Genomic DNA, 26,075 nt, shown 5'->3' on the forward strand with positions numbered 1-26,075 from the left:
CTTTATTTAATTACTTACTATACGTTTATTTAATCGTTTATCGTTTTTGCTTTCTGATTGATCGAATCATCCTTGTATTACGAATTTCTGACAAAGGATGGCTATTATTATGTACTTCATGTAGCTTTATCTTATTATCATTAATTTTGTTTAGTATAGATTTGTGATTATGGTGATTATGATAATATGATTACGTGAATAACTAAAGGAATAAAAATTTTGCAACATAAATGTCACGGATGATTAATAGCGAATTCGATCATTTTCAAAGCAGATTTGGTAATGTTGAGTTATTATGATAGAGGCAAACCTATATATGTGCATTTATAGCAACATTTTATAACTATATTTGTAATTTATGAATGTATGTACTATTTCATAGTAATCAGTATGTAATAATACAAAATTGATATTGTGTAATTAACTCGCATATACTACAATTAAGTGATAAGTAGTTTCACTTTAAGAATACCAAGATGAAAATAGAGAAGATTAAAGAAATCATTCTTTCATATTTAAGATATACATACGTATATTTTGCTATTTCTAATTTTTGTTAATAATATTTATTACTTTTACAAAAGAGTTGCAATGGTAGGTGACTATGGACAAGTTTCGATCTTAATGTTAGATCCAACGTTTGTGAAGTGTTATAGAATATTATTTCATAATATTTTTTCATTGCAAGCATTATCAGGTATTTATCAAACGTGACAAAATTTATTAATAGCAGATATGTTTTGAATTTTCATACTAAATATTCACAATTGAATTCTTGAAAATATTTATAAATATTCGGAAGTAGCAAGAAATATTTTAGAATTCTTAAATAATGAATTGAATAAAAAATAAATTTTAAACATTATATTTTATATTGATGAAAAGTAACTAATAATTAATTGGCACATTTAGTTGTATTTTTTTAAATAAATGTAAGAACAATATACCTTACTAGATTTTATTTTTTTACTTGATTTCGTGCTTGCCTCTGCTTTCCTACTAATATGGCTTTATTTTTGTTTCAGAGACTGTTTGTGATCGTGCGCGGTGCGGTCAGTGGAGTCAGTGTCTACACATTAGCTCTAATTAATTGTATCGTAAATACAATTAGGGGTACAGTTAATTGTATCTACAATATATCGTATGAAAAATACAATTCATTCGCGAAATTACAGTCAGTGTTTGTTCGTCGATTATAATTCAAATGGCCGCGTTAGTAGTAGTCTTTTATTTTTGTTTTTAAATAATTCATAATATATAACTTTTTAAGTATTCGTTTTCTCAGAAACTCAAAACCTCTCTCAAAAGGATCCATCCCCTGCATAACTTAAAAATGGTAAGTTTTTAATTTATTTTACTCTCTGTGATCTGATGAAAAAAATAATTTTGGAAGCTTTAAATCTTTGTTTTTTTATTGTAATAAAACCTTAATGTAATTTTAAAATCTCAATATTAAGCTGTAAAATAGGAACGTTTAGTATACTTTAGAAATCATTAGAATTTGCATTTTTAGTTAGATTCAAGCTTTTAGGTTAGAATTACAATTTTTACCGTTATTACAATTTTAATGTTTATTAAAACTAAAATGAATTTAATAGAGTCTCGTTCTTTTTTATCAAAGACTTTTCACAACCTCCGCATCTACGATAAAGTTCGATGCTTTGATGACGGTTTCTTCTGGGCCACAGCAACATTGATAACAACATTCTCCGCATCTAATCGTAAGTTGCATACATTTTTGTTCCTCTGGTTGATCAATCATGTCTTAGGGTAAAAGGTTTGAATCGAGACCGCCGTCTAGTTGCATTACGTAGATTCTTTGAACGAGCATAGTGGTCACGGGTATTTATTATACCCGTGAGTAGTAACATTTCCTCTTTGTGTTTTATCAGTTCAGGATGGGATCCTGTTGTCCATATCGCGTTCTTTAGTAATACTAATTTTATGTCTGATGTCTGATACGATATTAATATAAGCTTAGTAGAATCGAAATATATTCAGTATTGATATTGAAAAACAAGCTTTTGTGAAATATTGAATATTACCAAATATTTAACGCAAAACTATATCATCTCTTTTAAAATTATTGACCTAATTAAATAATTAAAGTAGTATACGTGGAGATATTTCCTTGTTATAACTATACTTTAAAATTGTCTTCAACATGTAATATGGTTTCGTTTATGATAAGATTGCAGATACATCAGTATTATTCTGAGTAACACATATGTTAATGTTGAAATTACCTACCTAAATAGTGGTTCACTATTTCATAAAGAGGTCCTGTATATCTGTGATTGGGTATCGTTTGACTTTGTTATAACTCTCTTATGGTAATATCTTAAACAATTTAAAGAATTGTCGATTTTTATATTATACAAAGATATGTATAATTTATCTTATCTATAATTTACATATAATTAGTTTCAATTACATATGACAATTATAAATGCTGTCTAAAATTTTAATATTATCACAGACGAGTCTATAGTATACAGTATACGAGTATATAGAATTTTTCGTCAGTGGTATTATAGACGAGGTCAATAATTTTATTCTACACTAAATCGGTAATGTCGGGAATGACATTAAAATGGTAAGGTTGGTGGTTGGTACGGTAGAATATATTGTGATTGGTAAAGTATGTATATACATCTATGATCGACGATTAGTCAATGATGACACTTAGTTTTAATTCCTGTCATTACCAGCGTTATCAGCTTATAACTCGCTCAGATGATACGGTTTTTGACTGATTCGGTAATTTTACAGCATATGCTTATACTTTATTTGTTCGTCTATTCTGTTGTTTGCCAGGCAAGATGGATGTAAACACATTTTTTATTATGTTTTGGTATTACCGGCCGTCGTAGAAAAAGAATCAACAGAAGATATTGGGTACATCATATTGTAAAAGATAGATTAGCTAGAAAGCGACCAAATCGGTAATTTCACGATAAACACATTTATGAAACGTATGTATGTGCTACTAGCAAACAGTTGAATCGATAAGTGAACGATTTGTCGTAGTTATGAATGAGTTATTATAGTAATAGCTATTACACGCTTCATTGAATCCATTAATTGATATGTTTCAAGAGTTAAACGTGCGGCGAAGATACAAAAATGTGTGGACACTGCTTTCGACTGTTAATGATTTGGAAGAATTGCCGAATCGATCAGAAAACCATATCTTTTGAACCAGCTGTTGTTCTCTATTAAATTGGAAATGTTGGAAATAGCATCAAGCACTAAAATGAGAAAAAGTATATCGGTTTATGAGTGCTCTCGTCTTTACTACTAAGATTTAAAAAACATCTAGTATTAGCAGTTCTATAGCTTTGTGTAAGGATTGTTCCATATAATATAATGTAATCAAATCTATGTAGCCGAATCTTTCAATCCATTTTGCACTCTATTCGATATATCATTTAGTTTTCATTTACATTTCTATTTTCTTGTGCATCCTTAACGTTTACTTTTCGATCACTTGATTTTTATATTAGAGATCATAAAAGAAAGACTAATAGGTATTAATTCATTAATTATATTAAATCTATTAATCTGTTAACTGTCGGGTTGAAAAATAACAGGAGTATGTATTTTTTTATCTTCTTTATTATCATACGCTTTCGTTGTTATAATTATTAAGAACAAGATTACACAAGTACTCTACAAGTTAGTTTTGATAAGAAATAAGGACGTAACACGGTCGCTGTCGTTCCATTTTCCACAAAAACTGGAAGACTCAGAGGTTTATCGAAATTACCATCGGTTAATCGGTAATACAACGTACGAAATGTACAAAGCAAGGACCATTCATGAGGGCCCAGTTTCGTTTACCATCTTACGACTACGTGTTTGACGTTTTTAAGATGAATAATGTAATTCGAACGTTACACGGACAACTCGTTTACATCGCGACTTCGTTGTCATATCACGTCATGAGGTCGCGCTGCGAGTGTTTTAAGGCGATTTTAAGTACTATTAACGGTTTTGGCACTTAGATTTACCATTGCTCTAATGAATAAAATGGTACCGCTTATTTTCTCAATGGGGAAATAATGCACCTCCTTTTCGTTATACGTGTAATGTCACTAGAATTTCGTGATATTGTAGGCAGTTGACTTTTGTCTCTCTCGCGTCACGATTATTTCATTCGGTATAAACGTTTTACACATCTACAAACTTCAATCTAAATTTACATTTTTCTCTTCTCCTATAAACGACGATTCCGATCGAAATATTCCTTCCAATTATTTCACTGCAGTTTTATCAGAGGTATATATATAAAGGGCATAATTTAGGTATTAAATTTATACGTATAGCTGTTATCCGTGAGAATTTCCTTTTGAAAAGTTTGATCCGTTCTAATTGAATTTCATTATGAATACGATAATTGTAACGACGATCTATAGCCGTAACTTTTTAATTATAGTCGTTAATTATAGCTCGTGTAGTCAATAACTATGTCCTAAACTCTAGAAAAAGTTGACTGCACTACGCTGCCTCTCTACTTTGGCATATTGACCGAAATAAAATATCGTCTAACGCTTATAGACGCTCGTTCACTGTGACAACTAATTCGAGATGAACGAATGGTGCACGTTACGTAATCGGTTTTTTTTTTACACCTTCCACGAAGACTTGAGATTGATCGCTATCCTAAATCGACGCTACGAAATTGGCAGTATTTGGAATTTGCATAAAATATTATCATCTTCTTTTTTTCTTCCGTTTGAGTAAGGCAAATTGTCAGGCTATCGTACGTGAAGTATTGCTTTAGCAAATCGCTTTAGCTCGGTAAAGCGATGCAAAACTGCTAACGTTACGACGCTGTGGTACCCGTTTATAGTTCATTTTGCGTAATATATTAAACTAAACCAAGAATCAAAAAAGAAAAGAATATGAAAGGGCAATGGAGGCACGATGAAATTTGATGCGCGCAATGCATTGTTTTCTGAATAATTTTTAAGCTGAATGTAAGAGCAACAATGGAAAATAATTTTTGACAAAGGAATATTACTTGTTTGCTTTCTTAATAAACATCTTTATGAAAGGTGTGATAATTCGAAAAATGCGATATCTTCAAACGAGAGTGGCCAATGACGATGGATGAGGTGAAACGACAATGCAAGCAGCATTCAAATATCGCTTTGTAACTTAAATATCACGCGGATAAAATTAATTCGTATTAAATCAACGCTTGATAATTAATAGAGTTCCCCGGATTGGTTGAGTGTTGAGCTATGAGCAACTAGAAATAAGCTAACGAATATTCTCTATGGAATGGCTGGCTTTTATTTTACACGATATAATCGAACGTTCAGCCGCGTAAGCATATAGATGATCAAATGGAAGCACAATGTTCAATGAGAATCGCATGGGATTCGTTTAACGTGAATATTATAATCAGATTGTGAAAACTGTCGGGGTAAGAGATAACGTGCGATCGTACGATACATATACTATATTTGATGAACATAACAAACGTTTATTTATTGGTAACTGTTACAATGCTCTCTCTATATGCTTAAGCAGTACAGCGTTCTTCCGTTTGCTATTTAACATTTCTACCACGACGCAAGCATACGAGATACCGAGAAGTTCATCGTGCTAAAGTTCAACCTTTCACTGTACGAAAAACGCGTGAAAAACCCACGCCCGGTTTCCTGATGATCGACGAAGAAGAAAACTTTAAACGAGACCAAAGTCAGTGTGAACGGTAACGTCGCAGTTGTTCGGCTTCTCCGCAGCTGCCATGTTCACTTCAACCAACGTGTCCACGCTGTTAATCGGGCAACCTTTGAGAATCTTTTGCGCTGCTAGGCTAGTGAATTGAACCTGCATGTCGCTTAGGCTTGGATACGAACAAAGATCACCTCGACTGACCGTTTTCTCCAAATTCGGTTCCGAACCTTGCGGCGCTTTTTGCTGCTTCGAACTTTCCAGATTCTCTATGTAGACGTTGTTAAAGGATCCGCCGAAGCCATCGAACGATTTGGTAGGCGATGGTGGATTCGACGCAATGTTGCTTTTCGAATCCGGACGAAGAAGGTTCCTGTAGCTTAAAGCATCCTTCGATAACGATAAACTTAATTTCCTTGAGTTGTTCATGGCATCGTTGGTATTCTTCATGCTGGTTAACGCGGATGGAGGATGCTCGTTGACCAAAGAATTCTTGTCTATGTTATTGGTCGATCCGTCTATTAAATGAGCTTGGCTGTTGTTCAAGCGATTCGTCAGTTTCAATTTGTTAGGCATTTCCTCGTCGGCTTTCGGCTTGTTCTCTTTATCGGATTCTGACAAGAGATGGCTCGGTTTCGACTCTTTGGAAGCGTAAAGGGAGGATGGACGTTCGAGCTTGCTCGACTTGTTCAATTTCTCTTCGTCGAGCTTCGATTTGATCAACTTCTCTTCGTCCAGCTTCGGCTTGTTCAACTTCTCTTCGTCGAGCTTCGACTTGAATAGCTTCTCCTCGTCTATCTTGGTCTTATAGAGCTTCTCACCGATCAATTCCCGATCCTGTTTCTCCTTGCAGTCCATCGTTTCCTTGTCAGCTACTTTGGTCTTCACCGTGCCATTTTCAAACGTGATGACGGATCTCATGGGCGAGTTGTTCTGTTGCACGTAGATCTTTGTGCCAGGAGACCCGGAGATGGTTGTCGTACTGGTCGCATTCGAGGCTAGCGTCACGCTGTTCTGTATCGTACGTTGTTCCTGCGATGGACTGACCGGACTTAAATTCGTCGACACCTGTAGAGTTATCGAATTTTGTGCCTCTTGAAGCGGGGTCAAGGATCCTTGTTGCACCACTTTGAGCGGCGAGGATTTTGCTGGTAACGTGGATGTTTTCAACGGCGACGATGAGAGTTTACCGCTCGAAATCGACTTTCCACTGGAGTGGGACGAGTGACCGGATGATGTCTTTTGTAGAACCTGCAAAGATACGTAGAACGTGCTATTCGGTATTCCGTTTAATCTGTGTTCGAGAGTTTATGAATTTGAAATTCATAGTCACACGTTTATAACTTTGAACGCTTATCAAACAATCACGTACATTATTATATGTATGTGTATCTACGTTTCTGTAGGTAAAGCCATCTATGTTCGCGTCATTTTTTTTTTTTTTTTTTTTACTATTTTAAACTTTCTAGAAATCTGAGAATGTCCTAGAATTCATCGCAGTCTACGAATCTAAGCTTTTAAGTCGAACGTTTAAAAACTTTCTCAGAGCAAATAAGAAGTCATCTCGAAAAAATTCGCAAGTGAAACTTCCTAAATGATCTAGGCTATCATATAAAATATGATTTTAACTCGTCTAATACTAAACAGATTTTCAAATACACATAAAATAGAAACTTTGGAAATCCAGGAATTAAACTGTATCGATACATAGAGCTAAGGATAACGATACGTACAGACTCTGTAGATGAAGCACGATCACCACGTGTCTAAATCAAAGCTACCTATTACCTTATGCTGAGGTGATCCGTTTGATTTGGTACCACTACCAGTGGAATCGTGACTGGGACGTCTAGAATTAGATTGTCTCGTGCTGGATCTGCCCAGGGTGGCCGTTTTCGCGGGGCTAGCATTCGTAGTTCTAACTGATCCGGAACTTCCGCCGCTTCTACTAGGCGACGAGTTCGCCGAATTTTTACCATTTTGCGTTTGATTACGACTCTGATACGGTTCTTGGTTGGTACTTGGCGGCAGGACAGAAGCTCTGGACGTACATCTGCTTAAACTAGAGCACTTTGATCTGGGCATTGTCGAACACGGTGATCGATGTCGTCTGGAACTTCTGGGCGTCGAGTTCGCCAATAAACTAGAGGAATCACCGCTGGCTTGGCGTCGATGTCGCCTGGGCAGCGTGGCGGATCGCACCGAGCTCGAATCATCCCATACTTGGAAACTGGCCTGTGACTGAGCTAGACCCTCCATCATCTGAAAACGTTACTCCGTTGTTAAGCTAATCGGCTCGCTCCTCTCGAGTTTTCGCGCGATTTAATCTCGATGTTCGCGTTCAATTTCTGTCTGTCGAGAGCAAAAACATGGATGCTTTCTTTCTTTTATCTTCTTTTTTTTCTTTTCTCGTTAGTAGAGTGCATCGTCCCGATTTAAAACTCACCGAAGGGCTAGCGGCTCTCGTTTGCGTGGCTACGCTGTGTAGATGAACGACACGTGGATTAAACCACTCGGTAGGAGGATACTGAGCACTGAACGTGCCCATTAGCGGTGCACCCTTTCTTCGTGTACTTCGTCGGAATAGCCTCGAGAGTAGACCTATTTTCTCTGAAAAAATACCGGAGAAACCTTGAGAAAAAAGAGAGGAACCGATGTTGCATTTCGTAATGAAAGATCGGGGATCGAGGAAGGGCTTGCCAGCTAAAGGTGACTAAGAAGCTTCGTTCTTTGGTCAATGCTCAGCTGTGGTTCGCGGGTTTAGGAACTTGGGGAACTGCAGATACTCTTCAGTCAGGATTTTCGTTCTAACTCGTCTTAAGGTTTTCAGAGATAGATGGAAGAGCTGCAAAGCGTGGTTGGGTAGTTTATTTCGTTGAAAGTAAAAATTATTCAAAAATTATTCATTCGAATAATAATATTTTTTAAGTAAAAGCTATAACGCTGAATGTTTGTGCTAGTGCGATAAGCTTTCGGTACTTGTATCTTCCAACATATTTTTTTATATCTTCTTTCGTGCAATATAGCAAGGAGGAAAATTTTCTGTGTATAAAATTCGAAACGAGATGCTTTCTTTTATAAAGAACGTGATCCAGATCGAAGTAATAGCCTCAAGTGGAAAGCCAATATGTTCCGATTAAATGATCATCCATCACCAAAACAATCCCTTCCCCGATTCGACTCACTGGTTGGACTATGAGGTGCGCTGTCGGTGCTCGCATATTCCGCGCTCGACGAAGTATCGCTTCTTTCTGGCCTTCGCGGCAAAGACCGTGAACTTCCGCTTCTGGGTAAACGTCTGGCGGATCCCCAAAGTCGCAGAGAATGTCGCCTCTCGAGGCGACCCGGCATCGATCGACATCTTGCGAACAGAACCTTGTCATTGGGGTTACCTGCGAACACCAACAGTTACATATTTTCCGTGTCTTCTTTTACGTATATTTATATGTAAATTCTATAGAATTCAAACATTCCGCCGACCGACATTTTTACTTTTGCTTTATTTTACCGGCAGACATTTTACTGACTAGATTAGATAACGGGAGAAGAATGGTAATTTAGGACATAGAAAATCGATTCTTGATTTTCCAGGTAAAATTTTTAGTAAATTTGTTATTAATTGTTGTTGTATATAATTTAATTTGTTCCCAAAATAAACTCGAATTTCCAGAATCGATCGTCTTATTTACCCCAAAGATTTACGATATTACAAATATATTCAACAATTGTATCGTTTAGAATTTTTTAAATTCTCAGTAACTGTACTCACTGACCTTATCTCTTATTGTCGCCATAAATAAGATAAAAGAAGAACAGCTTATAATCTATTTAGTATTTGTACTTTTCGTACAGTTTCTTTATTCTTATCGACTGTATCGTATTCGATATAACAATTCTTTTATACAAATCACAAGCGATTGAAGTTATTATATCCCATGCAATTGTTCTATACCAATCAAACATCAATTGAATCAACATTACAATCATCAAATATCGATTACTTATTCCGGGTGAAAATCCATTGTAATTATTAAAAAAAAAAAAAAAACGAAAAGAAATTTGATCGTTCGATTTCCAAATGGCGTCGAAGACTCCCATTCCAAGCACTGTTTGAGCTCGAAGCCGCGAGTCTCGAATCGCGTTCTCAAAAAGTGGAACACCCTCGTCCCTGATTTTCATCGTGGTACACAGCCAGAGGCGGTGGCGACGACCGAGTGTGGGTTAGCAGCGTGAGAATCACTCGAGAAACGAGTCAGAGAAAAGTAGGAAGATTATATACGTGCCCCCCCCCCCCCACGTGATCTCGACAGCGTGTGTAACGGTAGACATTGTCGTGACCAATAGCTAATATATCGGCTGTGCTAAACGCTTTCCAGGGATCGTCGGCTTGGCACGGACGCTATTCTCTTCTTGCTGTGTGTACCGATACTCGCGTGTACGTCCTCCATACACGTGCTGATGTATGTAAGAGGCGAAACATGCAAGGTGCCGAAGGTGTTTCCGTGTCAATGCGCCAGAAAATTCCAGTTTGCGCGGCTCCAAAACTTTGACCGACCACGACCACGACCAGCAACAACGACGATCACAACTACAACTGCGAGACTTCGACGTGGACGAAACGTAAGCGTGCTTTCAAGCTAGCAAACACGATCGCATGCAAGGATTCATGGTGTCTGGCGGCGATCAATGGCGCGGGTAACAATGTAACATCGCTGCACGCGATATTTTAGCTATTACCGGATGGCAATGGAGAAACGCTGATAGTACAGGGCAATATATGGAAAGAGTATTATCGTACAATGCTGAAATCGCGTTGACCATAGCGAGAGAGCACGCACGATACTCGATAAAGAAGACTTTTCTTTATATAGTTCTCTGGTAATATGCGTTTCCATTTGAATTTCTAATTTTAAAGCATAGCACTTGGTATAAATTCGCCACCGAGACGACAGCCACTCTAAATACCAAGATAAGGGTGGCGCAATTTAAATCGAATCGCGACAATTTTTCGATCCGATCCGGCGTAGGAATGCACCGTCTTCCGCTGCGGGACTGCGTGGCTGCCAAGGACGACAACAACATAAACGCACTGGACTCGTCCATCGAGTTTAGAGAAAAAGATCTGCCGGTGCAAGCCGAGCCAACGAACACTACTCCTGGACACTCGGAACGATCCCCGAACACGTGCCGAACGAGTTTGCCACGATCGACCAGTCTCTTCGCGATTAAGTTCCGTCGCGACGCGAGAAACTTTGTTTCCTGGCTAATCTTTTACACGAAAACGCGCGATTTTGTTAGGTATTTTCGCTCGTACATACGTACGTTTCATTAAAAGTCGATGCGTATGTGTAACGGTCCTCTAAATTTTGAATTCAATGTAGCAATTTATATGAAACGTTTCGCCAAACTTTAAACGAACGATGAACGGATGTCAGTCATTAAAAACGTATTTTCCCATTGTCAATAATTACGAATCAGGTTGAAGAAGAAAATTGCTAAATATCACGTATAATTATCGCAAAGAGGATACGCAAAGAAATATTAAGATCTTTCTATCGACCACCGTGAATAATCAGAATATTTAAGTTTCTTTATACGAACTTAAAAAACTTGCAAGAAATAAGATGAAGGTTAAAGACATCCTCTACTCGACCCGGATGATGTTTTAATATACAAAATTATTTTAAATGAAGCTATAAATGGAGAAAAAACTTCAATCCAAGAGTTCTTCAATTCGAGGACTGATACTGAAAATCGAATAACGTAACTGTGTCAGTCTTTGGGAAAGCGCATCGAATCACGTGGATATTACTTTTCATTAAATACATGTACGATGTTTCGAGGAAACTACGTGCAGTTTACGTAAATCTATTTCATTTGAAATTTGCACCAACAATAATTCTCTTGCAATTAGTAATATTAGTAGTACCTTGTGTTCTTTAGCTTTTGTGTATTATAAAAGAAATTGAAAAACAAATTCCACACGATTTGCAATCTTTCTTGTCGATGAAGTTTCGCGATGGAACCTGATAGAAAAGTAAGAGAACTTTCTGTGAGCTCAGGGATTTCTTACCTCCGCAAATAACGTCTGCGAGATTCGTCTGCACAGCTTGATGCGTCACATCGCCGTCCCTCAGGGTTAGCATCTCACCGTGTACGAGCGCCATAGCTTCGTCGTTGGACATGAGCATGCTACCCTGACCTCTCGATCCGCTCACCTCTCTGGAACATCTCCTAGAGTTGCTGGAATCGCGCCTCAGCCTCCTAGTCTCGGGCGTAACGACAAAGTAACCTTGCGACGTGTGATAAATTTTTCGTTCTTGCATGAGTTTCGCGAGGGCGTCGTAAACTAATTCGCGGCTCGGTCTCTGCATCGCCGGAAATGCGTTCCTAAGGGCGGACCTGAGCGTGTCGAGCGTGGCAGCTTGCCTCTGAGAAGTCAACTCCAAAATGGCCCAACAAAGAGCTTCCGGTAGAGGTGTGAATTGTCCTTGGGCCACTGGGGCAACCAGGCAATCGTCGATGTCGCCTGCACAGGAAGGAAAATGCCAATTATACGTCAGGTCGTTGCGCATGATGTGGAATGAATTTTATCCGTGATTCTGATTATTTTGAAATTCATTTAATCGTCGATTATTTCTCTTTCCTTTATTAAAAAATAATTATGCTTTGTTACGGAATTTCGGCTAATAGTTAACTATGGAAGCATAGTTTATTTTTGAAAACGTTAATTCTCTGTCCTTGACGTTTAAATACCTTTAAACTTTAACTACTTCCACGGTACTTGCGAATTTATACTTATAAATATACACTGTCGCATACTTTTGCATTCCCCAAGTTTAACAGTTGTCGCCTACTAAGGGAGATCAAAGTTGATTACAAGGCGAAACAAGCGGTGGATGTAGAGCTTCGTGGAAGTACGAACGATAAGATCAGACGTCAGGAGATGTGGCTATCGGATTTTTAAAGTTCTCGCGTTCATTAAAATTCTCCATGTATATTCGCTGGACAGAATGAAATCGTAACAGTCAGGTTGCCTGCTAAGAACTAGCAACATTCAGTTGTAACTGCCTTTCTAGTTTCAACCGAGACGGTTCGAGTTTCCATGCGCGTACCAGCTACAAACAAAGTGTTTCATTAAGAAATGTATCTAACTTTCTGCTCGTGCAACGTGATATTTAAACGTTTCTACGCTTTTAAGTTTCCCATAAATTCGCAAAAATGCATAGTCCCGATATTACGTATAGTACGCTTCGATTTCAAATATCTTTCGATTCTGTTCCCGATACTGTTCAGATGTCGACGAAATTCAGCTGACTCTTCGCGCCAGATTATTCCATATAATCCCAAGATAATTCTACCACTGAATTCACGTATTCATGGGACGAAGGTTTAACAAGGCGAAATATATCGAATTTCATTTCCAGCAGACAGGGGCGGCTGTATTAAGTTCGTGACAAGTACATCGCGGCAGATCTGCGGGTGCATTCGCATGCGAGCGACGTACGCCTATAAATCCACTTACGGAATATTCTCGTGAATTTGTCGTGCATAGCATGGCGCGATGAGCGCGTAGCTATGCTTTCGTGAAAGCGGAAAATTTAAACGACCGCGCGGATAGTTGGTAAATAGCAGTTTATCGGTATCGATGCGGTCATTCGTACAGTAACACGGGTAAACGTAGATTTATCGGTTGTATTATTAATATACGTTTATTGAATGCTTAACGACGTAATATAACGTTCCGTGACTGGTCATGCGAATGTATCTCAACCTTTCGATAAGCGGAGAAAAAGAGAAAGAGAACAATTTTCGTTAAATCGCAGTCATAACCGGGCGAGTAGATACCGATAATACCACGGTACACTTTCCCATTCGTGATAAACGTCTTTTCCACCTATTTATAATATCGTGGACGGTGCAACGTCTGTAATTTCTAAATTAGGTACGAAACAACAGAAACGTTGTATACACGCGTATCTTGGTTCGTAGTCTCGATTTTCGTGAAACGCCACACCGACCAGATGCATTCCCACGTGCAAGATCACAGAGAGTCAGAACTAAAACGGTCAATTTCTAGGAGCGGAGAAAACTAGTATGCCAGAACAAATCTGCTCCGGGCTAACAATACTTAATTAGCGTTTTAAACGTCAGTCAAACGGTGTACCATAAACGCGATACACAGGAAAGGTAATTAAGGCTAAATGGAAACTGAAAATTTTCGATGCCGTAAGAAGATTGAGAGAAAAAGAGAGAGACGTTCGTGGCGAAATTGAAGCCTTTGTTCTTCCGGTCACGTTTTAAGGTGACTTTCAAGCCCCCGAGGGCCTCCTGTTCTCATACATTTTGGTCCACGCCCACGAAAAGACTATGGATTATTCTAAGCTCGCGACTCTGAAGGACTCCGAAATTCCAGTGGTATCCGCACGCTCGTGCCAAGAATATTCAATGCTGTCAAGAGCACAACGTGTAGGAAACAGCTTGTCATCAGAGACGTTGTGTTGCAATGTATGAGTAACCGTATCACCTTTGCACCATGTGAATTTTTTCTGAACACGTAGGAAGATTGTCACATTTAATCCTCCTATTCTTTTTCTTCCTACTGTACGCTGATTTTTGACATACAACGTCTAATTTAACAGTTCAGATTGCGTTGGCCATCGATGGAGTACGGATTTTTATGCAAATATTTGTATATTTTTATGGTCGCAACGGTAGAATTAGAATTAGTTTTTATTCAAACGGAATAAAAGCTCTTACACTTTTAAGTAAATAAGACCTCTTTTTATTTATCAAAAACTATAACGAGTACTCTATTTTGGATGTTTGGTGTATTTAGATCGCAGACTAGACATCAAGCAGAGTTGACGATGTTCTGAGGTAATTCAAGGAAACGAGCTAGGCAAATCAATAGGATCAGATCTAAAAGTTAAATTTCAGCTAAATTGTCTATAATAGTTTGAAATATTGCAGTTAGCTCCGTTGTTACCTGAAAGCTAGATAATTTATGAGATTGAGTCAGGTAGGCATCCGAGGATAATGGATGGACGATTAAAAGTTGCGAATCATACATGAGACATATGCTTTGATAGGCATGCAATGTTCTTAGTCATTCAGACATATATTTTCAAATTAATACGTGGAAAGTTCTTCTATCAGCGTGTTCAATTTTGTCCGACGATTATACTTTATTGGAATATTGTATAATTCAAAAATATCGAGTTCAGCGATATATTGTAGCTGCTCGCTTGTTACGTCGGTAGACCGACGAACGAAACAGATGGTACGCGAATTCGCCTGTTTGAAAGTTAACCCTCATTTCTGATTTGTATACACCGCACGATGGACCCTGTGACACAATAAAACTGAGTTGAATACTTTTATTCGTTGGCCGTCACTTTGGACCACCATGGGCCTTCGTAATGCATTTTAATATACATATTTCCCTCATCGCCGCGTGCCATATGCCAATTTCGAAGGGTAGCTCGGCCTTCTGTACACGATATTGCGCTGACCCTTGACAGATATCGATCGTCCGCTTCTACATTGAAAAATATTCGATGGACGTTGAACGAAGCAATTTCGCGAATATCAGCGTTTAAGAAGAAAAATTTAATTTTTATTCTATACACACACACACACACACACACACACACACACCCTCTTAACGATGGTACCTCTGATATTTATTTCTCTTAAGTATACTATTTTTTATACTTCAACAATATTTGATGACATTTTAAACAAAATATAGTAAAATACTTATCCTTTAGCAATTACCTTGCCAATAATTAAAACGTTAGCGAAAATAATAATTTTAGCTAATTCGTTGAGTGAAAATACTCCGAATGGCTTCTTCAATGTCCAACAAGCAATTGTATAATTATTCCAAGATCCTACGTACCATGTAAGGTAAGAAAATCGTTCTAGACATAAATGGTCCGTATCCAACGTTTATCGCGTGAAATCGCGTGGCATGTAATTTTCGCAAGGTTGTATCTTTCGTATTTTTGAATTCCACTAAATCCTGGGCGTACAATGCATCTACCCTCTGGAACAGGTCGCGATCACGGATCACTGCCATTTCCGTGCACCGCTCTATGACGCTCGCTGTTCTAGTCCCCTAGTTGCTTTTGAGTCCCTGTTTGCGGACAGGCAGGAAGAAACAGAGCTGTAATTACGTGTTCAACTTCGCCAGAAAGCGTCTGTTTTCTGGTATGCTCTTTTTAAAGGGTTGTCGTAAATAGGCCGGACATTCTTCGTATAGAAATTACCGGCAACATCTCGTTGTACTTCGTGCGCTATCGCGAGTTTTCTCGTTTGTTCCTTGACGAGTATCGCCAGCTGTCCGTCCTCCTTGGATATTATCGCGAGAAACCAGTTTGCAGTGGAGAGTTGTCTTTCCGATGATTGTAATGTATCGGGTAATATCAGATTTTCAATTTCTACCGGCATCCGTGTCGAACGCGAGATAAAACCGAGAACTGATCGTTGGAATACGCCATCGAGAAATCAATGTTGCGTATGGCGCTAGAGAAGTCCGATCGACAATGATTGCGATTCTTTCGCGACTTTCTCATGGAATATTCATCACGTGGTTATTTCAATGGAAAAGTTGGAAACGGTCGTCGCACGAGGTCCAGTTGCCCACTTGCCTGGAATTTCTCCACGGCCCACGAGGAGGGAGTTGCACGCACGTAATTATGCAAGGAGGTAGCCCACCCACGCGTTCCTTTTAAGGAACGAGCCGCCGACGACGACGAGTCGAGAACGGATGGGGAGAGCTGAGAACGGTTTACAGACAGGTGCGAGACCTTTACAGGTTCGAAACTCGTCCGGTTTTCGTGGTTCTTTCGCAGAAACGACAGCTTACTACCCAACGCCCTCGCCAAAAGACATTAGAACAGCGTATTTAATAAGTGGGCTTCGGTTACATTGACGTTATTTATCGTCTCTCGTGTTACCAGACACGCGAATGAAATTGAACGAATGAAATCATTCGCATACACGATCTTTCTAGAAATTTCGAGAGAGAGAAAGAGAGAGAGAGAGAGAGAGAGAGAGATAAAGAGAGAAAGAGAAAGAGTGTCGGTGATAATGTAATTTCGTACGCCTCGCTCGTAACGTTAGCATAATTCAATTTACCGATAACAATGTAGTTTTTCGCGAGATGAAAAATCGTTGAGACATTTTCCATGGTATATGGTTCGATGGAATCGCAACGATAAGCTCTGCAAATGTTTTATTCGCTGATATCAGCGCCGAAGAAAGTTATAAAGTCTCTGGTGTAAAGTACGGATAGCAAATTTTATTTCAATTTTTTCATTCTGAATGGCCGAGGTGGACGCGTATGAGGTCCCCCACGCGAGTCTCCGGGGCTTGAAATTTATTCGCGACCGTTGACTGTTTCGCATGTGGAAGCATGTATACACAAGGTGTATGGGCAGTAAGTGGCCCAACTAAGACGGCATAATGTCTGCGTGGGAGAGGCCAGTTTCGATCTCGTTTACGAGATCTTATCCGGCGCGAGAGCACGGTCGGAAAAAGTGGCAGGATAATACCCCGCGTCGTTACACCCGTAAGCTGCCAACAACGGGGATCACGAAGAAACCGAGAAACGTTTCGGTTGCACAATTTTCGTGGGGCTGTCGACGAGGACGGAACGAGGGGCGCAGACAGACAAGAGTCAGGGAGAGGCCAGTTGGATCGTGGAACTCGATACGTCAGTTTCTGGGGCGTGGAACATCGTGTTCCTCGTGAGAATCTTGTCCCGGCCGCGTTTTGAATGCTTTCCACTACATACATATCGGACTAGGTATCTAATGCAGGCAAGTAGCTTCGTGCTTCTCGCCTCTGTGTCTGCGTTAGGATTACACACAGGCTACGGTCAAGAATGAGAAAAGACGAGAGCAAGAGACACGGGAACCGTGGAAAAGCGGTACGTTTCGTTTGTGACGCAACAAAAACTGTCTTGGAAGATATACGTTTAACTCAACTAGAGAAGATCACGAGCGATCTTTTCTTTTCTTTCAAAAGGATCGTCGTCAACTTCTCGTCTTACATTATCGAGTCATAGAATCGTCTTCGAATTGAACCTTTATTTTGGTTTTACATTTCGTTTCCAATTATGAAATTAAAACTATTTACAGCTAGGTTATATGTAGCGTTCTGTATTAGCTACAGTATCGTAAAAGCAAAGTTTAACGAATGCAGTCAAACAAATCATAAGGCAAGAGGGTAAGTGAGATGCAAATAGGACAGTTGAAAATCGTTTAGAAGTACGTTTCTTCGATGTATTGTAATATTGTGTCGTCAGAAAAATTTCTTTCGTTTTATAAGGAAATAGTGGATGCACAACATTTTCCGTTTTATATTATTTTATCGAATTACGTATGATCCATTTTGTTTTATCAAGATAAAGATTACAACGTTCGACAGATTAGGTTTCATGTTTGTATAAAGATGCTTCGTTGTAAAAGACGTATCTGTAAAAGAAAGACACTTTTCAGATGACCTAATACAAGTATCTCACGTTAAGACGGGTAATCTTTGTATGTGAGTGGCATGGTATGGTTTAATCGAACGCTTTTGATGCTTACACTGTTCAAATAAAGAGGCAGTGACTGCAAAAATGTGTAAAACGAATTTTTTGTAGCTTTGAATAATTGAATTTTTGAATAATTTTAATAGCTTTGAATAATTGTGAGCATTTTACGCTTTAATTTGCAATAAAACATAACATTCTCCTGGACAAATCACCTAGCTATCGCTTTTAGACAAAACGTAGTAAATGAGACAAGCGATAACAATACTCTAAAGTATTAATGTTTAAAATGTTAATAGTTAACCTAACCCCAATCTCAATATGTCAGGAATTGCCTCTTTAATAAATACTATCCTTTTTCATAAAAAATCCTACTTTCGTGCGAAACTTCTATCATCGAGTTTCGATACGTTTGCACATACAACAATCCAGGATCTCACGATTTTCCAGAAATTAAACTGTATTATAAAATACAGTTTACCATTTTGTCGTAACGATAAGGTTGAATCTTCGAGGCGGCCTTTCGGTAAATATGGATGAACACCTGCCAACCAGGCGAGTTCCGCGAGCCGCTATTATTACCAGCTTCCCTTGTACCTTTCTATCATTCCGCGAGGCCTTTATTATAATATCCAAACGGCCTACGTAGATAGCGCACGAAGTAAGAGGCAGACTTGGTATTCGGTCGATTCGCCCACGCGAATATCGTTGAGGTATCATGTAGGCAGAAAAGAGACACCCCGGAGGGGTGCAAGAAGGATGCTGGTCGCGAACGAGCGCGCATTTCGAACTTCGAGACACACGGTCGGATCACTTCCGGTGTACTGGTACACGGTGCAGAACACGATGCATATATCCTTATCGCCGTGATCCATCGTGTCGGCTGGCCGACCTCCGCCGCTTTATGGGTCTGCCCATGGGAAATGGCAAAGACCACTTGCAAGGAATCACCTCGTAACAAGACGACCTTTGAGTCCTCCGCCTATCCTCTACCAGCCGGCGACGCTGTTCTATGCAAATCTATAGATTGCTATTCGTCCCCCTTCTCTATTCACCTGGAGACCTGCTTTCTTTCTTCTTCTTTCTTTTATCTATTTTTTGTTCTCTTTGATGTCCGTCGTGATTTGCCTTTCGAATTTCGACTCTTTTTGATTCAAATCCGGAGAACGGTATTCGTTATGAGTTCTCTTCGCTTTGGCGAGCAGTTTTCTTTCATCCATTTTTTATTTATAAATTCTTCGTCATCTGCCTTCCGAATTTAGGCTCTTATTGATCCAGAGCCATACGATTCTATTCGTTCTCTTCTCTGTTTCCCTTTTGTCGATCATCTATCTTTCTTTCATTTGCATTTTTAATTTTTGCTATCCTATCTTGTAATCTGCTTTTTAAATTTCACTGGAAACACGAAGGATGCGATTGGTTCGATTTTTCCTTTCTTTTCCCATCTTTCTACCTTTGTCTAATTTTTCCTCTTCGATACACGTCGTAATGTATTTTCTAAATTTCGATTTTCTTAATTTCGTCATTGACCTGTGTGTGTCGTCTCTATTGCACGTTTTACCATATACGGAGAGAGACTCGTAAGCAAATTGATGTTCTCGGCGAGGAACGCATCGAATGTCGCGTTCTCCCCGGTTACGGCTGCGTAGTAATGAGTTTTACCACCGAGGTTGATAGATTATATTAGACGCGTATGTGCGTGGTCGGCAGTCTGCTGTATTCATTAGGAAAACGCTTTACCTTTCACTTCTTAGTCGCGAGCAAATAGTGTCTTTATGGTGTACGGTAGTCTGACCAGAGAATAGTTCCGTGTTTAGAGTACCTATAACAAGCGCAATTAGCCATAAACTTGATCAAAGATATCGCGACGATGGTAAACCTTTGCCTTTCGTGTCCCTAATTTAACATTTTACCATTTCTATCCTAATACCCCGTGATGAGCATTTTCCAAATTATCATGAAAGTGAAAATTATTGTCTGGTAAACTTTATCTTACCAATCACGGATACCGGTAAAATACGATTTGTTGAAATGGGGTGAGATCAGAGAAAGTAAAGAGATACAAAGAATTAACGTTGGATTCAAATCTGTATTCCTTCTCAAAAGGAATCTTTATATTTCTCTTGGGAAAGGTGTGGTTGCTGGCACTTTGGTCAGATGCTGGCCAGGTTGCTCGTTCATTCCTATCGGATTTATGTATTACTGTCGGCAATCGATACACTACCGAGTTAACAGCCGACCGTTTTGTTATCCGAGCAGCGGAATGCAAATATATTGCGTAACGTTAAGGCACAAGTCAATCGTCGATAGAAGCACGTGTTTGTCCGGCTCGTGTAATAAACGTGTTGTATGAAACGGTTGCTCGACTTAATCGTTTGGTATCGTATCGAGCCGGAAACAGCGATAGCTTATTGAAAATTATGCGAAGGAAGCCAGCTGCTGGAGTAGCGTTAGAGAATGTACAATGGCTGGTAAAAGTATTCATACATTTACCACATAAAGCTTTTACCGTTGATATTATACATATAACACATTTTTGATATACAGTTTCAGAATCATTAAAAATCTTGCCAATATGATCTTGATAGTTGGGTGTCATTGCAGCGCTAATGAAATTTCAAAACGTTTCGTGTAACGTACGTACGTAACATATTCGTAAAAATTGTTGACAAATGCACGAATACTCTCGTGATCGATTATGCATATTCGAACGAAAAGCTTCGTGGACACGTAATAGGACTATCGAAGTCTTGTAATAATAATCGCGATGTTCTACGGTGATTTTCTCGTGGCTTTTAAAATTCGTCCGCCACCAGAGGTGCGTATACACACAAGTAGTCCCGTGTAAATAGATATTGATTCGAGAACAATGGCTCGTTCATCGTAGCCGGTTCTGCAAAGATGATTGGCACTTCTCATGAAGTTGGTCGAGTCTATGCGTCTTCGTGCCCGCACCGTGTTTCGCCTCTTCCTCCATGGACAGTCACGAAAGATGATATCTCGAGCGAAACATATCGAGGTACCCACGACCTTTGAAGAATAAAATCGCGCGATGGAAGAGGCCGCGAGACAAAAAGGCCTGTCGTTGTAAATTTCATGCAAATCTTGGCTTTCCGTGAATTCGTCAGCTTTCACCGTGAGGCTGAGTCGCAACACAGGACACAATGGGGATACACGCAGCTTGCCCTGCGGGCTTTTATGAAATCCTATACCCAATGTCCGTACGTATTTCCTGTTATTTATTCACCACTACGTGCCTCTTATGTAGTAAATAGTTCATCAAATCGTGCCACGAGATTATAATCACCACTTCGTCACCGATACCGTTAGTTAATCATTTTTCTACGCTTCTTGGATCAATTGCAAAACCATTTGGCTCAAATTCCTTGTTAACGGTACAACAAAACCTTGCGTATTATATTATACAATTTAAAAGATAAGTGTATATTCCTTAAAGGAAACTTTCGCAATTTCTATTCAATAAATTTTAATCGTTGAAACGTCGAATATATCTTCCATCAAGGGTCGTATGAATTGCAACATGTGAGCACAGTGACATTCCAATTAGCGTAAAGTAGAGTTATTTGAGATAATAGGATGTCTGAGTCAAGCTATCAGTTATTTGCGATTTGTAATTCGCCAATTTAAGAATAATTTTGAAACGATCTACGTCTGACAACATGCTATTTTATTCCTTGTTAATCATTTTTTACAGACGTAGATTTTCTTCTATTCGTGAAAATCTAACTATCTCAACCCGTACCTTTTATGTCACACGAGTAGAGAGATATTTAAACTATTCGAAACAGTCTACATATTCGCGTAACCAGGGCTCAGCCTCGAATGCTGCACGTGCTGATGGAACATTCGGAAGGAACTACTGACCGACATCGTTGGAACCCGATGCAAATGGGTTGCAGGCCAGTCTCGTAGGTAGGTAACCTTTGAGTAACGACAGTCACGAGGAGTGATGGGAGTCGTGATGGGAGTCGTGATCTTCCTCGAGAATTCTGCGATCGGATCCGGGTCGCGACAATGTGGTTGGCGCACGGCGAGGACGATCTTCGCGTTCCTAATGATCGTCGGTTAAGGCCTCGTAAAGTTCCACTCTAGTTCAGGCTTTAGACTATTCGTGCGTGTTTAGCCTATCTCCAGGCGTCGACAAAGAGTTCTTCGCAGTTTAGATCGTTAGGCGCGACGTCCTCTCTCTTTCGATATCAAACGGAGAAATTAGAATTTCACAGAGTGGCTGTTTCTTTTTTCGTTCGTTGAACTCGATCCATTGCCCGCATAAATCAGCTACGAGAGATTGAAAGTGTTTCGAAAGATCTTTCAGAGTGATGGCGGTAATTTGCCTATAGTCGAGAGCTAACGAGTTCTTATTTGTTAAAAGTTCTATCCAGTTTTTCTCCTAGTAATCGTTCCCGTTCTAATCTTTTCACACGGAAGAATAATGGGTTAGGTCGGGGAAAAAAGAGATCGATTTCTCGCCGATACATGCGGAGATCACGCATCGAGAAAGCTAACGCTGATATTTACCTTTTCATACTATATCACGGCGATTTAGCCAAGCTTCCGAATATATGGTATTATCAATTTTCTAAGTTCCTAGTTATGAATTAAAAAGGTACACGAAAGATACTTCTTAGCTAAAAGAAATCAAAGCTCTCGAAAGATATATAATCTTCGTTAAGAAATAGTATATGTTCTTGGTTGAAAATTATAGAGTGAGTGCAACTCGAATAGGAAGGTAGAGAGCAGCCGTCATTTAATTAAAACGAATCCCTCAATGTTCGCGATTTTTCGTCGACCGGAACGAAGATACGAGAGAGGCCATGAGAATCGACTGCTAGCCTGGATTCCGCCGTCTGAGGTCGCGCCGCGTGTACCGGTACCATTAGCTCTTTCCGATAAGGGCGTAGCCGCCGGTTCCTATGTATATCTGATGTAGTCCGTTGCTGGAAATGGCGTCTTCGCCTGTTCGCCAAATACGTTTATTAACAGTGACGAGATACCTTCTTCGTTCGCTCGTGAATATGCAACACATTCTTCCAGCGAGTTTAATGGCCCAGAAAATATTTCACACAGGAATTTCACCCGAAGAAGAGGGAACACCAAGTGAATCAGTTAATACACGTTACACATATACGTTGCTTAAAAATAGAAGTTCCCTTTTTTTGTCGTATATCAATGTTTCATAGTTGACATTTTCGTCTGATTCCATTTTGCAACGTCTCTCCTTCTTATGACTTATCGATCGTTATTTAGATTTTTGATACATTCTTGTAATATTTTTTTTCTTTCTACAATTTTCTGTTTAATATTCTCGTATTGCTTCTTTGTTGATAGGTTATTTCTGATATATCTAATGCAGTCGTAAGATTGATCGAGAGTTTCGTATCTACAAATAAGATCGCATAGAGGGAGTACTCCACTTGCTTCTGCCTTGTGTCTCAGCGGACTTTCTTTTCCAACTTTGCACGATAAATGGCCAGGAACTAAATTCCTGTTTTCAAATCATTTCCCGATATTTTCGATATTTGTAGTATAAAACAGAAGAAGGTATTTAATCTTCGTGAAAAATGCTAAGCGACTAGCCATTTTGAAAATAAAACAACGAGCGATGGTTAACCAATCTGGAATAGCACCTGGTTGTCAGCGGTTCTATCGTGGTACCGTCATACTCGAATGAACTATTCTTTAACGATGTAAGTACATACGTATGCATCTGTACATAGTAATACATTTCTTATTGATTCCTGATCTCGATTTGTACATGTAATGTTCATCAATCACTGCAAATGTTGCACCATCGAGTGTCTTTAATATTACAACTATAATTAATGAATTAATCATATCAATTAATAATAAGTAATTAATAAATCAGTCAACAATAAAGATGCTCGAAGTGTATTTCAATTATTATAGTATAGTCTTCATAAAAAAAAAAACACAAAATACTGTGTTTGTGTTATCACGGAAGCAATTATGCGCAATCTCATTGATTCTTGTGACATATGGAGAAAATACCGGAATTTCAATTTCCTTTCGATATACGTAGATATTGAAAAAAAAAGACAATGAACAAGTTTAGTTTCTTTGTTGATCTATCGGTGGTTAACCAATCGCAATCGCTCATTTTCGATAATGGGAAGCCAACACCAAGGGATTCGGCCCTCGTTTTACCTTCGAGATAAATACCAATAAATTCACTGGCTAACGCGATTCTAGCGATAATTATCCAGCTTTTTTGCCGCGATGAAACATCGAATCGTACCATACGGCACGATTCTCGAGCGAGTTGCCCGTCATTAAGATGGTTTTATTGCTTCGCCTGCTATTGTTTCTTAGGCAACCAGTTGTGCAATCTCGAAAGGATCGTTGCCGTTTTTAGCGCGTTACACTTTAACCGCGCGCGTCAGCTTTGAGTTATTGAATTCGGAATTATCCAGCGATTCGACGTTTGCAACGTTTGCCTCGCGCCGTAGCTCTATCTGCTCTGCAATTATTAATCGAACGATAGTTCGACTGTTTTCGTAAGTTTGCAAACAGCAATCGATAGGATACGTGGCTCGACTATTGTATGATTTATAGAACGAGTTCGAGCTGTCTGGTAACAGGATGGGAACGTTGCGATCGATTTCCGTATACCATTACGGGATACGTTCGACACCAGTAAATAATATGTAAATAAATTGAAATTCTTATCGTTATCGAGCGATTTTCGTCGTATCCACATCAAGTGTCTTTTACGACGTGTCAAAGTGAAGAGAGACATTAGTAGTTGATGAAAAATCGCGGTTTATCTATCTACAAAGTGGCTTGTTCCATAAAATATGTATCGCGAAAATATATCACGATTTTAATTTTGATTCTTCTCGGGACAACTGCGATATTTCTTATCGTCATTGTTTTCAATATATTCGTTTCATAGAAGAAAGTTTGTGAAACGACAGTTAGCTGACAGAGAAACAACAGCGTACAATGCACGATACTCGTGATAATTTATCAAATTCGGACAGGTAGGTCCTCGTGAGACATGGCGAATAATTTTCACTTTCCATGTCACAGATTATCGTTCGGTAGGGAAATGTTTCTTAAAGTATTTCCGTAAATTACGATGGAAAAGGTCAAACACGCTCCGTACATTATATAAGGTAAATTATGTGCATTCGGAGTTAGGGACGTTATACGTAGGCCCGGTATTTTCAGGTCAGACGCGCTGAATTTCTCATTTGCAATCGCGAGCCATAGTGTTTCCTGCGAACTTAGCGAAACATGTTCGCCGATAGTTGTTAAATTTATGCTCCGGTTATTGCCGTTAATGCATCAAGGATAGCGCAAGTAACGACAGAATCGTGGGCGATATTAATAACCGGCTTCGTATTTCGTGTGTAAACGCATGCTGACGATATATCTTCGCCCGTGTAACTTACGTTTTCCCAACTTTGTTACGAACACGTTAAATGGCGCCAGCGTGAATGATCGAATCGCGTAGACACGCGCTTTAATTAGAAAATCGCTCCACGTTCTATACGTACGTTCGCACCACGGGCACCTGAAATATCAAGGAAATTTAAGAGCTTCTCGATTTCCATGTAGCGGGTATGGCACGCGAGAGGAGATCCAGCTCGTGTGTATGTTGCAATCGATTTATGCAATTTACTCGTATTAACGAGCATCGACAGGCCGTCGAACGGAACATTTCTCGTACACATTTAATGATATTTAAACGTCGCAACTTGCGAAGTTACACTAAAATTATCGACCCGTGTTCGCGACGCGACGGCCATTAACTAGAAACTGATGGCGTCCCAAGGGAGAACTAATTTTTCCCATTATA

The 26,075-nt window shown here is 39.2% G+C and overlaps 1 protein-coding gene and 1 long non-coding RNA gene across 5 annotated transcripts in view; one reads left to right on the plus strand and one right to left on the minus strand.

Moving 5' to 3' along the window:
* Positions 1–26,075, plus strand: part of LOC138185022 (uncharacterized) — a 228,006-nt gene that overhangs the window by 269 nt on the left and 201,662 nt on the right. The window contains exons 2-3 of the long non-coding RNA XR_011174494.1: positions 1,026–1,336; positions 1,622–1,721. This is a non-coding gene — a long non-coding RNA (uncharacterized LOC138185022). The remainder of the gene's footprint in view (positions 1–1,025; positions 1,337–1,621; positions 1,722–26,075) is intronic.
* Positions 5,279–26,075, minus strand: part of knockout (Stork-head domain-containing protein knockout) — a 109,719-nt gene continuing 88,922 nt past the window's right edge. For 3 of the 4 annotated variants that reach the window (XM_069122887.1, XM_069122889.1, XM_069122888.1), the window contains exons 4-8: positions 11,762–12,217; positions 8,874–9,080; positions 8,135–8,319; positions 7,477–7,950; positions 5,279–6,939 (exon numbers count right to left, since the gene is read on the minus strand). In XM_069122887.1, coding sequence (XP_068978988.1) covers positions 5,698–6,939; positions 7,477–7,950; positions 8,135–8,319; positions 8,874–9,080; positions 11,762–12,217 — 2,564 coding nt within the window. In that variant the 3' untranslated portion in view covers positions 5,279–5,697. The remainder of the gene's footprint in view (positions 6,940–7,476; positions 7,951–8,134; positions 8,320–8,873; positions 9,081–11,761; positions 12,218–26,075) is intronic. The other variant, XM_069122890.1, reaches the window with a different exon arrangement.

Source organism: Bombus flavifrons, chromosome 11, assembly GCF_040668555.2.
Source record: "Bombus flavifrons isolate JBK064 chromosome 11, iyBomFlav1_principal, whole genome shotgun sequence".
Lineage (NCBI taxonomy): Eukaryota > Metazoa > Arthropoda > Insecta > Hymenoptera > Apidae > Bombus > Bombus flavifrons.